Below are 14,311 nucleotides of genomic sequence, written 5' to 3' on the forward strand. Positions count from 1 at the left end.
GATCTTCTAGCAAAGCCACAAAGAACTGAACTTGACATTTCTGGTAGCTGTGGGTCTGAATCAGCAGGGTATTTAAACCAAAGCTAAAAATTACCAATCTTCCTTATATTGCCAGAAAACGAAGCACTAAAGGGTCACAAGCTTCATTTAAGTAACATCCTCTGCATATTACCCAGAAAAAAGCGAGATCTCACCCTTTCTAATGCTCAGTGCAAAAGAACTGTCAGAGTTTGGGTTGTCAGTTTTAAAATTACAATGTAATAGTTCTTATAGCAATTTTAATTTGCCCATATACCCTGTACTCTTTACACTAAAGTTTCATTTTATTTGCCTAATAGAAGTTCAAACTCGGTATTGTGCAAAATGAACAATTCAAGACTTAGGTTTCTCATTTGTACATTGCAATTTCTAACAGACTGGTTTTGTTAAAATAGATGTAGATCCCGGTTGCACAAACCCAATGAAGATACTATTTTGCCTTCAGAAGAAGCTATAAAAAGACATTTTCTTAAGAATATATGTTGTTAAATGGGAAAATGGCTATGCATCTTTGTTTCATAGCAGAAGCTGATAACCAGCTGGTGCTAACACTCATTTGCAGTTTCATGTTCTTCTGCTTTGATATAAGATGCCAAATCTTATTCCCCAACCGGCTTAGAGCTACTAACAAGTTGGGAGTCTCCATTTCTTCTTTATTCTCTGGGGGTTTTTTGTGTTTTGTTTTGTTTTAAGTCCACTACTTGAGAAATAAAATTAACTACCTGGGTAAAATTTAGAATATGGTGCCACTTTTGCATTTGAGCAATGGAGTCGCACAAAACGTGTTAAGGATTGCTATTAATTAGCCTCAATCTGTTTTTTAGGGTTATGGGTGGGAGGGGCGGAGTGGAGATTGTCAGAGGAAAACCTGCAAGCTGTCTTCTGTATTCAGATTTGTTTTGTAGCAGAAGTTATATCATCACATCTTTAACCCATCTGTTTTCCACAGCTTGCCCCGCGAGAGAAAGCAGCTATGAATTACAACCAAAAGCTGAAGGAGAAGTTCCAGCACCACCCCCAAATCAAGCGCATAGCTCGTCACCGTCACCTACCCAAAGCCATCTATAGCCAGGCCAAGGAGCAACGTATCATGAGGGAAGCTCGTCGGCGAAAGTAAGTTTCCTCTATGGTTTTGTTTGTTTTTTTCCAGTTTGTTTTAGTAAAACATGCTGTTACAATACTGTAACAATATTGCATGGGGCCTCAACAAGGGAGCAGCTCATATAAAAAACTGATATGGATTTGGACAAATTAATATCAGTTATTGGATTAATAATCTTTAGTTTTGTATAAAGTGCAGGCCAGCCTGCCAGGAGTAGCAAAGGGGACCAACTTATTCCCCAGGCCCTCTGAGGAGTTGGAAAGAATATCAGATTGTGGGGAGAGGCCTCATTCCCTTTCCAAATCTTCTCTGGACTCTAATGATAGAAGGATTAGTCTTAATTGTGAAGGCAGGATCACATTTAACTTTCTGAGGTGCCAGGCTCAGATTTTTTATGAAAGATTTTTTCATTCCCAAGAGGCATCTGTACAGCTACCCTAGGAGCAGTAGAGGGTAGAGTCCAAAACATCTGGGTTCCCTTTCCCATGCCAATGGAAGAAGAAACATTGGCATGTGCAGAGAGAGAGAATAGAGGAATGGGTGGGTCTGAGCAGGTTTATTGTTACTCTGGTCCTGGTACCCTTCGTAGCCAAAGGACCACCCACCCCACCCCACCCCCAGTGCTATAAATGTCTACAGGAAGTCTAGTTTATAATTAAAATAACCAGCAAAACCCAGTGTTCCTGCTCTAGAAGGGAGGGTGTGTTTAAAAATATGGACTTTTTCTAAGTGTAACAGATTTTCAAATTTTGAATGCAAATATTAATGAAAGCTAGCTGCTTTATTTATTCTTTACTCTGAAAACACTCATTTTTAGGAACTGTAGGATGCTTGCAGTAGTGACTTAAGCAAAAATCTAGCATATCTGACCTTCTGATACTTGCCATTGAGTTTCATCTTTCTCTTGTCTGTTTCCAGGGACTTGAATCGCCGTAAGCACAGCAAGCCAGGATCCTTGCCATTTGTGTCGGAGAAGAAAAAGCATGTTGTGGCTGTTGTGAAATAAACCTTTGCCGGTTTACAGCTTTGGATGTTAATTTTGTTTATGTTTAAAATAATCACATTTGTAAAATGGTTGGAGGCACCAGCTTTGATTGATGTGACTTCTAATGGATCACTTTTCTTCTTTATAGAGCCCCACAAATTCTTAGGTTATTATCCAATTTGGGGAATTATAAGCGGCCCCTACACAGTCTCCTAGCCAAACATAACAGTTAGCATAAATATGCCTGTGGCAATCTGAATACTTTTTTGTGTAGTTTCACCCTCCTAATGCAGGTGGGAGTTTGTCCAGAGAGCAGTGCGCCAGTGGTACTGACTCTACTTTTTCAGTTTTTTCTGTGGCAAATAAATTAGTATCGTCTCATGTTAGAAATTGCAGGCCATGTTTTTAACGGCTAACTTTGTATTAGAAAAACCGTCTTCGTTAGTTATCTTTTGTACAATAAGGACAGATCATGATTGTGCTCAATGACAGTACATTGTACTGCAACGTGTTCTTTTTTTTCCCCTTTGTTTATAAGGGATTCAACCAAATTGTCTCAGGCCAAGGACGTAATAGGGTTTTGTTGTGCACGAACCCTTCTGTGGATATAGGACTTGTCAAAACCTAGGAGTCAAGATATTGTGCTAATAGTAATAGAGATGTTGAAAACATGTCTGTACTTTTCAAGCAAATTAAAACATCTTAAAATGATTCTTTGTGTATGTTTCATCAGGTCGTAGAAAATACTTCAGGTAAGATTTATGATAAACATCTTATTTGTACATGTAAAGCTTTTTTGGGTACAGCTTAAGTATCTTTTATTTCGTTGTTCCCTAACAACTATTTGAAAGATGCCTATCTTCCATTTTGGGGGTGGAGGTTCTGACTCTATAGAGGAGTCTAAGTATATTGATAAATATGAACAGCTTTAACCTGGTGTCCTTCTTAACTGCGTGATGTTAAGAGAGAGTGGGCTGTAAGCAGTACCATTTTAGGATAAGACAAACAGAGATTCTGATCACCTGTGCTTTAACATGATGGATAAAGTTGTATCACTTAGTACCTCCAAAGTACCTCAGGTTTATTTTTAAAGTGACCTGAGCACTTACGGTGATCTGAAAAAAAACTTGAGCACAAGTCGTCAGTGTGACACAATCGTCAGCAAAGCTAACTTGACTTTGTCATGCATCAGTAGATGCATGACAAATAGAACCAAGGAGGTGATACTTCCCCTCTGTGCAACTTTGGTTAGACCACAGTTGGAGTACTGCATCCAGTTTTTGGGCGCCATAGTTCAAGAAGGATGTTGATAGACTTGAGAGGGTCCAGAGGAGGGCCACTCATATGGTTAGGGGCTTACTGGACAAGCCCTATGAGGAGAGACTGAGGGATCTGGACCTCTTCAGCCTCCACAAGAGAGAGCTGAGAGGTGATCTTGTGATCACCTACAAATTCGTTAGGGGGATGCAGCAAGGGATTGGAGATGCTTTGTTCACCAGGGCGCTTCTTGGGGTAACAAGAAACAGTGGTCACAAACTCACAGATAGCAGATTTAGGCTGGATACCAGAAAAAACTTTTTCATGGTGAAGGTGGCCAAAACTTGGAATGGGCTTCCAAAGGAGGTGGTGCTCTCTCCTACCTTGGGGGTCTTTAAGAGAAGGCTGGATAGGCATCTGGTTGAGGTCGTCTGACCCCAGCACTCTTTCCTGCCTAGACAGGGGGTTGGACTCAATGATCTGTTGAGTTCTCTTTCGACCCTAAAGCTAAAATAGAATTTAGGTAGACTTTAGGATCATAGCAAGGTAGGACTTGAAGGGACCTCCCAGGCCCATCTAGTCCAGTCCCCTGCCTAAGGCAGTATTATTCCTGACTAAACGTCCCAGCCAAGTGTCTAGCTAACCTGCTCTTGAAAACTTGCAGGGGTGGAGTTCACAACATCTTTAGGTAGCCTGTTTCAATGTTTGAACACCTTTGTAGTCAGAAATCTCCAATCTAACTTTTCTCTGCTGCAGTTTGAGTCTGTTGCTCCTACTCCTGTCCATTACAGCCATAGAGAATAGTCTATCTGCATCCTCTTTATAAATACCTTTCAGGTTTTGAAGACTGTTATCCAATGCTCCCTTAATTTTCTCTTCAAGGTAAATAACCCTAGTTCCTTCAGCCTTTCCTCTTGAATCATGGTTCCCAGGTCTCTAATATTTTTGTTGCTTTCTGCGTAGCTCTTTCCAAAGTGGGCACATCGTTCTTGAAGTGTGAGGCCTAAAACCACAGTACTTGCCAGTACATAGTAGAGCAGAAGATTCACTTCCTTTAATTTGCAGTTGGCACTCCTGTTAATATGACCCAATATACTGTTGTCTTTTACAAAAGAGCACACTGATTCATAATCACTTAATGGTCTGTGTAACAGGGCAGTAAGATGTGCCTGCTCCTTTAAGGCTGAAGCAGCATGGCCAGGGAGCTCTGGAGGTTAAGCAGAGCTCCCTAGCTGTGGGTTGCCAAAGTAATAGCCTAAGGGGAAAATTGGGCAGCTCCTGCAGGCATCACATGACTGGAAGGAGGCAAGGTTTCAGGACATATAAACCCGGGGCTGTAGCTAGCAGGCACACGCACTCTCTCTGGCAGCTTCCATAGAAGGAGCTCCAGCATGAGGAAGCTACCTGAGACCTGGTGCTGCCTGCTTTGCTACCCAATAGAGGTGTGTGAAACGGGCCCTATTGGATTTAGATTCGGCCGGAATCAGGGACAGCGATTCGATTTGTTGATTCGGATCACTGTCCCTGATTTCATTCAGCCAAATCTGAAGATACAGTGCTGATCTGGAGAATCAGTGGTTTGGATATTGACACAGCTTTAAATGTTTTTTCTACATGCCTCGAGGTACCAGGTGGAGCTTGTTAATGCTGCTGTGCTGGGGCGGTTGGAGCATCTCACAGGAGCATGGGGGGCTCCCCCCTGTGTACTTGACAGCAAATCCAGAAGGGGACTGGAAATACTTCTGGACAACTTCTGGGTCTGTCAGGGAGTGCGCAGGGGGGCCCCCCACATCTCCCGGCTCAGAAATTGGCTGGAGGGGACCCCAGGTGCCCCCCAGACCCAGGAGGCACCAGTCACTGAGCCAGGGGAGTGCGGCGGGGGGAGCCCAGTGAACTCTCCAGTGGACCCAGTAGTAGACTGGAAGTGCTTCTGGTCCACTTCCAGGTCTGCTGCTGAGCACGCTGGGGAGCCCCCCATGCTTCTGTGTGACACTCCATGCGTCCCAGCATCGCAGCATTCATGAGCTGACTGCTATCTAGAGATATGTAGAAAAAACATTTAAAGCTGTGTCTACGTCCGAATCACCAAATCTCTCCAAATCAATTCGGAGGGTTCCGACTCGATTAAGGGAGATTAAAGGGTCCTTTGATTTGATTTGGATTCAGAGAGTCGGCCACCAAATTGGGCCAAATCTCTGCCGAATTGAATCAGGGTCCAAAGCTTTGCACAGCCCTACTACCCAAGTGCTGCAAGACTTTAGGAACCTCCCAGGTACTTAGGATAGGGAGCTTGCTGTGCTAAGGGTGGAAGTTTGTCTCCTTAAAGGGGCATAGCACTGTTGTCAGTGATAATGTTTAAGTTATAGCCTAGGGGCTTATGCTTGTGTTTCAGTTTGTACTGGAGGACTGGAGCTATGTGCAGCATAGAGAGCCCTAGCATCAGAGAGGGGCACAGTTACAGGGGCACAGAGAGCCTTAGCATAAGAGGAACTCAGAAGTGACAGACAGTAGTATTACACCTGTGAGGCTTGGGACATTATAAGAGGAGCGGTTGGAGTTGTATAGTACGCCCTGAGTAGTAGGGCATAAACCACCTTGGAACCAACTTATTAATTCTATCGAAGGCATGGCAGGAAAGACAGATTGGCAGACTGCCCTTGACAGGTGGGTGGGCTGGTACTGGCACCGGTCCTAAGACTGCCTCCGGTCACAGTCTACTGCAACCCCAGGTCATAGATTCATAGATGTAGATGAAGGGACCTTGCAGATCTTCTAGTCTGACCCCCTGCCCTGGGCAGAAGAGAAAACTGGGCTCAAGTGACCCCAACTAGGTAATCATCAAGCCTCTTCTTAAAGACCCCCACGGTAGGAGCCAACACTACTTCCCTTGGAAGTTGGTTCCAGATCCTAGCTGCCCCGACTGTGAAGTAGTGCCTTCTAATGTTTAGTCTGAACCTACTCTCTAACAACTTATGATCGTTATTCCTTGTTACTCTGGAAGGTGCTCAGGGGATCAGGGTTTCTCCCATTCCCCACTGGTAAGTCTGTAGATGGCCATCAGGCCCCTCTCAGCCTTCTTCTCGTAGGGTCTGCCTTGCTGTCTCTGGATCATGCGAGTGGCCCTCCTTTGCACCCTGTCAATGCTGTCCACATCCCTCCTGAAGTGTGGTGCCCAGAACTGGATGCAGTACTCCAACTGCAGCCTGACCAGCGTCGCACAGAGTGGGAGGATCACCTCCTTGGCCCTGCTTGTGATGCATCTGTGGATACACGGCAAGGTGCGGTTAGCCCTACTGACCGTGTCCTCACATTCATGGCCCATGTTCATCTTGGAATTGATAATGACTCCAAAATCTCTTTCTGTGACTTTCAAGAAGAGTGCCCAAGCCTTATAGGTATGCTGCTGGTTTTTACTGCCCAAGTGCAGCACCCTTCACTTGTCAGTATTGAATCCTATCCTATTCTCATTTGCCCACCCCTGTAACGCATCCAGGTCCAGCTGTATCGTGTCCCTGCCTTCTAGCGTGCCAACCTCACCCCAAATCTTGGTGTCGTCCGTGAATTTAACAGGGTGCTTTTCACCCCCTCATCCAAATTGCTGATAAAGAAATTGAAAAGTGTGGGCCCAAGGACTGAACCCTGGGGGACTCCACTGCTCACATCCCTCCAGGTCAAAAATGACCCGTCCACCACCACTCTGAGTGCGGCCCCTCAGCCGGTTTGCAGCTCACCTGACTGTAGGCATCAATGCCACAGTCGCCTAGCTTTAGGCCCTTCTCTGCAGTACTGCCGCCTAGCCAGTTATTCCATGATCTGTATATGTGCGTGCAGTTGTTCTGTCCCAAGTGCAAGCAAGCCTTTGTGCTTGTCTTTGTTGAATTTAATCTGATTGAAGGTGGACCACTTCTTCAGTCTATCCAGGTCCTTCTGGACTCTAGCCCTGCCCTCCAGTGCCTACAACTTTACCCAACTTTGTTTCATCTGTTAATTTGCTAGGTGTACATTCAATCCCATCATTAAAATCATTAATGGAAATGTTGAACAGTACTGGACCCAGGACAGATTCCCGGGGAATCCAGATTTTAGCTGTTGATGATTACCTGTTGAGCACGTTGATCTGACAGCTGAGTTTGCTGCCTGGCTAGAGCTGGAGTGGGGTGGGCAGGTGGAACGGAACCTCTTGCCTCACGGCTTCACCTTAGCTACCCCAGCTGGGGTACTGGGGAGAGCTGGGCCAGGCCAGCTAGGTGGGGGAGCTCTCTTCTACCCCCACCCCCTCCAACCGGGCAACAAACCCCAGCTGGCAGCTCTGGGGGGAGGGGGGCAAGAGGAGCAGGACTAGGGAGAGGGGTTGGCAGCCTCCTCAGAGGCTTCTGTATCTTCTTGGAGGCTCCAGCCCCACTGCCCCAACTCAACATATGTTGGGTCAGTGGGAGGGGGGAAGTAGTCTAACTCATGGCACTTTGTATAAAGTGCCATGAGTTAGCGCGCAGCCAAGGTGTGTCTGTCAGCACACCTTGTTCTACCTGCTTTACAATAGATTCCTTGACCTGCTCCTTGATCTTACCAGGTATTGAGGTTAGGTTTATTGGTCTGTAATTCCCTAGATCTTCCTTCTTCCTGTTTTTATAGACGGGCACTGTACTTGCCTTTTCCAGTCACCTGGGACCAGACCCAACTTATTCTCAAAGATGATAGCCAGTGGCTCAGAAATTACATCAGCCAATCCCTTCAGTACCCAAATGTGCATCCCATCTAGCCAACTTGAAGGCATCAACTTCTACTAATCCCTAACTGGCTGGGAATCCCTTCCCCCCTGCCAAATTCATAAAACCCAAGCCCATCGCAGCCAGTCCAGGCTGGGCCAGACTGGCCTGTGACCCCTTCCCCTGCACAGCTGGGCTGTATTGCCCCTCACTTCTGGATCAGCACCAAGCTATGCCCCCTTCCCTTCCTGTGGAGCCATGTTGGATCATGCCGCCTCTCCCCACAGGGCCAGGGTACATCCTCTTTTCTCTCTCTGTGGGGCTGGGTTGGGGCCTGGCCACACCCCCTACAGTCAGACCACACCCTTTTCCTCCCTGTGAGGCTGGGTTGGGTCTTGCCCACAGGGCTGGGTCACATCCCTTCCTCTCCATGGGGCTGGGTCAAGTTCCTTTCTCCTGTGGGGCTGCATTGAGACCAGCCTGCCCCTGCTTGCTTCCACATGGCCAGATGGTGTCCACTGTGCCTGCCCTGGTGCTGGATCGGGAACGCTGGCTGGATCAACCCACAAATGGGCCAGGCACTGCCAACCTGGCCTGCCAGGCAAAAAGGTTGAGCACCACTGCTCTATGCTCTTTGTTTCCTTCTGCATTTTTGTTGCCAACTGTGCTTGTCATTTGGTAACTGACTCTCTTTGTGAAGATTGAAGTAAGAAAGCCATTAAATAATTCAGCCATTAAATACTGCATCATCTGTAAACTAGGTTACATGCCTTGAGGAACCTATGGTTTCTTTGGTCCTCTTCTTTTGTCATACTTGTTTTGTTGCCTTTTATGTTTCTTGCCACTTGCATCTATAAAGGTGTCTTGGACTTCCTAATTTTCTGTCTGCATGTCTGTGCAATACGCTTATAATCTTCTCTAGTAATATGACCAGGTTTCCATTTTTTGTAGGATCCCTTTTGAGTTTCAACTCACAGGTGTGTAAACCCCAAATTATGGTCCCCTAAATCCAGGTCTCAATTACTACAAAATTGTAGAAGCATCTAAAACTCCCAAGAGTGGCTGCAGTTCTGTTTTGGTGTGTGGCCAGAGCACCTGTGGTCTGGGTATCTAAGTGCCATCCTGTAGGTGTAATCTAAGCACACCAAGAAACACTTACACTGTTAAGCCCTTCACAACATGCAGTCGGGGAAGCTTCATTTTTAAGACATTGCCAGAGGTGGTGTCTGGTAGGTAGAGCACTAGTTGAGGAAGTATGAGAGCTAGCTCCTCTAAAGGCTTCTTAGAAAAGTTCCCTAATCACCAAGGATCTAGGTTTTCCATTTCCCATGGAAAAATGGCAAATTTAAACAGGTTGCTTTTCACCCTGTCATCCAAATTGCTGATTAAAGTAATTGAACAGCGCGGGCTCAAGGACCGAGCCCTGGGGGATTCCGCTGCCTGCTTCCTCCCAGGTCGAATATGACCCGTCCACCACCACCCTCTGAGTACGACACTTTAGCCAATCTGCAATCCATCTGACTGTGTAGGCATCGATGCCACAGTCGCCTAGTTTTTTAATGAGGATGGGGTGGGAGACAGTGTCAAAGGCCTTGCTGAAGTCCAGAAAGACTACATCCACCACAACACCTGCATCCAGGGCTTTTGTGATCTGATCATAAAAGGCAATCAGGTTGGCCTGACATGACCTGCCCCTAATGAAGCTGTGCTGGTTGCCCTTGAGCATCATCCCTGAAGCCGGCCCATTGCAGATGTGCTCCTTGATGATCTTCTCAAAAAGTTTCCCTAGGATTGAGGTAAGACTGACGGGCCTATAGTTGCCCGGGTCCTCCCTCCTCCCTTTTTTAAAGATGGGGACCATGTTGGCTATCTTCCAATCATCTGGCACCTGGCCCGAGCACCACGAGCGCTTGTAAAGTCGTGTCAAGGGCCCTGCAATAACCCCTGCTAGCTCCCTCAACACCCTGGGGTGGAGAGCATCTGGACCTGTTGATTTGAACACGTCTAGCCCCTCGAGAAGCACTCTAACCTGGTCCTCCCCAACCTGAGGTCTGGAGACGTTCCCCTCGAGTCCGTCTTGCATCACGGTGGGGAAGTCCCAGTCCCTGCACAAGAAAATGGAGGTGAAGAATTGGTTAAAGAGGTCTGCTTTCTCCTCTGGCACAACCACCAGATTGCCCAGAGAATCTTGCAGGGGCCCCACATTTCCCGGTGCTTTCTTCATTGTCCCTATGTAGTTGAAAAAGGACTTTTTATTACCTTTGATCTTGGACACTAGTCCTAGCTCTATGTCCGCCTTAGCTTTCCTGACAGCCCCCCTACAGGCCCGAGCATTGGAGGTATACTCCTCTTTGGAGATAGAACCCTCCTTCCACCAGTTGTATGCCGCCTTTTTGGCAATCAGGCATTCCCGACACCCTTGGTGAGCCAGGGAGGCTTCCGGGCACTCTTGCCCCCCTTGTATCTTTTTGGGATGGTCACCCCTTGGGCCCTGAGTATCGTCTCCTTAAGGAACGACCACTCATCTTGGGCACTGAGTTTCCCTGCTCTCGAGAACCCCAGTGCCTCTCCCACTAATCTCAACTCGTTGAAGTTGGCCCTCTTGAAGTCTAGGGCTATTGCCTTGCTGCAGGCCCTTGACACCCTGCGCTAGATGGTGAATTCCAGCAAGCGATGATCGCTATCACCCAGGTGGTCAAGAACCTGGAGGCCTTTACCAGGTCGTTGCCTGTGGCCAGGACCAGGTCCAACAGGGCATTTCGTCTGGTGGGACTGTGCACCTCCTGAATTAAGTGGAGGTCCTGTATCGCAGCCAGGAACCTCCTGGACTGGTCCGACCTGGCTGGCCGTTCCTCCCAGCAGATGTCTGAGTAATTTAAATCACCCATGACAACTACATCCCTTGCCTTAAGTGCCTCTGCAAGCTGGCTCAAAAATTCTTGGTCCAGCTCCTCCCCTTGGTTGGGGGGTCTGTAGTAGACTCCCACCGTTAGATCCCTCTCCCCATGGCCCCCTTGTATCTTGACCCAGAGCACTTCAGCTTGCCCCTTCTCTGACCCCATTCTGCTGGCAGAGGATGTGTATTGCTCCTTGACAAAGTGCCACACCCCCACCTTTCCTTCCTTCTCTATCCCGCCTGCAAAGCCTATAGCCCCTAATGCTAACTGCCCAGTCATGGGATGAATCCCATCACGTTTCTGTAAGCCCTATATTATGTCTGGGTCTGAACTGGCTAGTCTGAGGGCAAGTTCCTCCTGTTTGTTCCCCATACTATAAGCATGGGTATATAGGCATTTAAGGCCTTGCCTAGCTGCATGTGCCACCCCCTGATGTGGGAGACTGTTTGGACCCCTGTTTCTTACCTGGGCACTCCTTGCCTTTGTCACCTGTCTTGCTCGGGTGGTGTCTCCTTGTCTTCCTGTGGCCCCCTCCCCCAGCAAGGCTAGTTTAAAGCTTGCCGTACGAGATCAGCCAACCTGGAAGAGAAGACACGCTTGCCTAAAACAAAGGTCAGATTTTGTGTCCTTGTGAATGTTGCCTTCTGTTAGCTGATTGGAGCTTTAAAAGGTATGAAAGTTGTCTTGGAGCTGATAAATTAAAAGCTCTTTTAGAGTTAGTTGAGGTTTGTATGTTTGGATCCATGATTTCCAGAATTCTAGTCTGAGTTCTGGCATGGGATTTGTGATAGATTACTTTTACCAGAGCTGACATGTATCCTGATTCCATCTCCTCTCCAGCCAAAGACAATTCTCAGCAGCAATTAAATCTCACTAACAGTTTTCAAAACATATATGAGTTGTAAAACTCTTAAGCTTTTCAGTCGTTGGGAGTCTTTTTATAATAAAGGCATTCAGAATGTTTGCAAAGTTACTTCTTGTATTGTGCTAATTGCAGCTCTGCCTTGGAGCCACAGTCATGGCCAGAAACCTACTGTGCTGGGTGCTGAACAAAGAGACTGTTGTGCCCCAAAGAAATTGCATCTAGAGCATCCAACACCTTGGGTCTGTGTACTAAAAGTTTTAATACCACAATATTTCAAGTGTTAGCTCTTGAAGGCTGGAATGATGGTGTACATGCAATTGTTTGAAAATATGATTTTTCTCTTAGGCTGGATCAAAGAGAAAAACCAACAAATGTTCTATTCTAATACTACCTCTTCCAACTGTCTATCCTATCAGAGTCCTTTCCTTAATTAAGTCAATGGCAAAGCTTCCATTTATTTTAGTTATGCAAGATCAGAGCTTTTGACCACACAGAGAGACTGGGACAATTGTCTTTTCCAGTGCATTTTGCTGACATATTATTTATAAAGAAATTTAAATTAGAGCATAAGAATGTTGGTTTCAGGTCATATTAATTCTGTAATCTTTTCCCTGTAATCTTACTATTCCCATATATCAAAACTTTAAAAGCTACAAAATCACAGAGTCTAAATTAGGAAATTCCAAAAAGAGTGAAACCTTGTTTAAAACAAATTAAGATTGCAAAGTGATGAGAGCATCCTTCAAAGTCCATCCATCCAGTTTGTCACCAGGGACCTCTCAAAAGTGGTTTGTTTTCACAGGGCAGAAACACTGTGACACAGTTTATGGATTTTAGTTAGTTTTATTCAACTAAAAGGTACTAGGTGGGTGTGTCTACATGAGATGCAGTACACTAATCTACTGGGTAGTAAAGTGTTACCATTTACACATGCTCATTATTTACCGCACAGTGAATTAGTCTACTCTGCAGTAGTAAACTTACTGTGCAGTAGCACATGTGTAGATGCTGACTGGGAGAAATTTATTCCTGGTCAGTCTGAACGCTAGGGGCCCACACGGGATGGTAACTCCCCAAGTCCTGGTGCTGCTCAGCTCCCCACAGGAGCCAGGAACCAAGCAGCACTGGGATGGGTTAGCTCTCTTCCCCCTGCCATCCCAGTGCTGCTCAGCTCCTGGCTCCCAATAGAAGCCAAGCAGCGCCGGGACTGGGGAGCTCTGAGGGGACTGGGGAGACCAGAAGTGGGACAGCTCTTGGCTAGCCTCAGACAGCTTGCGAAAATGCTTGCCCAGCCTGGGGCTGAATAGGAGCTGCCCCAGAAGTGGGACAGCTCCCAGGCAACCCCCAGCTGCATGGGGAAACCCTGCTGGCCACAGGGCTCGTCCCCATATGCAGAGAGCTGGGAAAGCTCTGCAGTGGCAGCTGTTTCCTGGCCCCCTTCACCTTAGGACTACCCCTGATGTATATGGGGCAAGGAGACAGCTGCTACTGCAGCTGGCAGAGCTCTCCTGGCCCTGTGTTCATGGAAACTGGCCCTGTTCTCCCTGCCAGCCCCTGGGATACCACCTCGGGGGAGCCTGGATCTCCCCTTGGCTGCTGTAGGGGGCCAGAGCAGGGTAGGAGCAGATTTGCTCCCAACGTGGAGCATGTGTAGATATGCTCCCAGGGAAGGCTTATTGGGAAGGCTTACTGCACAGTATTTTGGAGGGTATTAAATTTGGGGATGCTAATTCTGAGAAGCACTTGGCCACAAATTATTCTATGTGTAATTTCTTCGACTGGCATTCTAGAAATTTTGAAAATAATGGATTTTTTTAATGACCACTTGTATCAAAATCTATACTATCTAAAGTGGGTCCTGGAAAATTCACAGATTAGATCATAAAGCAGAGGTTACATATTTGACCTTATGCATGGAAGTACATATATATGATAATAAATGTTAATTGTCTACAAATTGTTGTACTTTACTACAAATTGTTGTACTTTACTAGGGCTACAAAAGCTTTTGATATGCCCTGTCCCCAGGCTTTGGAACATATACATATTTTTAGAGCTTATAAATGTATAGAATGGCAGGAACTGTAGAGAAAGAAAAATAGACATTTTTTCCTATATTAGCAAAAAACCAAACCTAGATAGAGGCTGAAATAAAAGAAATAATATATATGCTTGTGGAAGGTAATTTCCTGTATAAAACAGCAGCAAAATTCTAATATAATAAAAGGCTTAGTCTGTCCATGTGTTTGTCTGTCTGTAATGCTTTTGGGCAACTACGCATGCACTGCCCCAGGTTTGAGCCACTGCTAGGGAAGTTTGTGGCAATGGTAAATACGCCTTAGTGCAGGGCTTCTCCATGCCTCCCTGCCTAAGGGTGAAGGAAGGGGATCATGGTGGTGGTGTCCCACCTGCCACCTAGCCCCGACATCCCCCAGAAAAGCCAGCAGGGAGGGTGAGGAG

General features: G+C 46.4%; 1 protein-coding gene across 1 annotated transcript in view; it reads left to right on the forward strand.

Moving 5' to 3' along the window:
* Positions 1-2,837, forward strand: part of DCAF13 (DDB1 and CUL4 associated factor 13) — a 42,992-nt gene extending 40,155 nt beyond the window's left edge. The window contains exons 10-11 of the mRNA XM_090040474.1: positions 989-1,152; positions 2,060-2,837. Of these exons, the coding sequence (XP_089896600.1) occupies positions 989-1,152; positions 2,060-2,147 (252 nt within the window). The 3' untranslated portion in view covers positions 2,148-2,837. The remainder of the gene's footprint in view (positions 1-988; positions 1,153-2,059) is intronic.
* The last annotated feature ends 11,474 nt before the right edge of the window (positions 2,838-14,311 follow it).

This window comes from Crocodylus siamensis, chromosome 3, assembly GCF_052110815.1.
Source record: "Crocodylus siamensis isolate JL-2025a chromosome 3, ASM5211081v1, whole genome shotgun sequence".
Lineage (NCBI taxonomy): Eukaryota > Metazoa > Chordata > Crocodylia > Crocodylidae > Crocodylus > Crocodylus siamensis.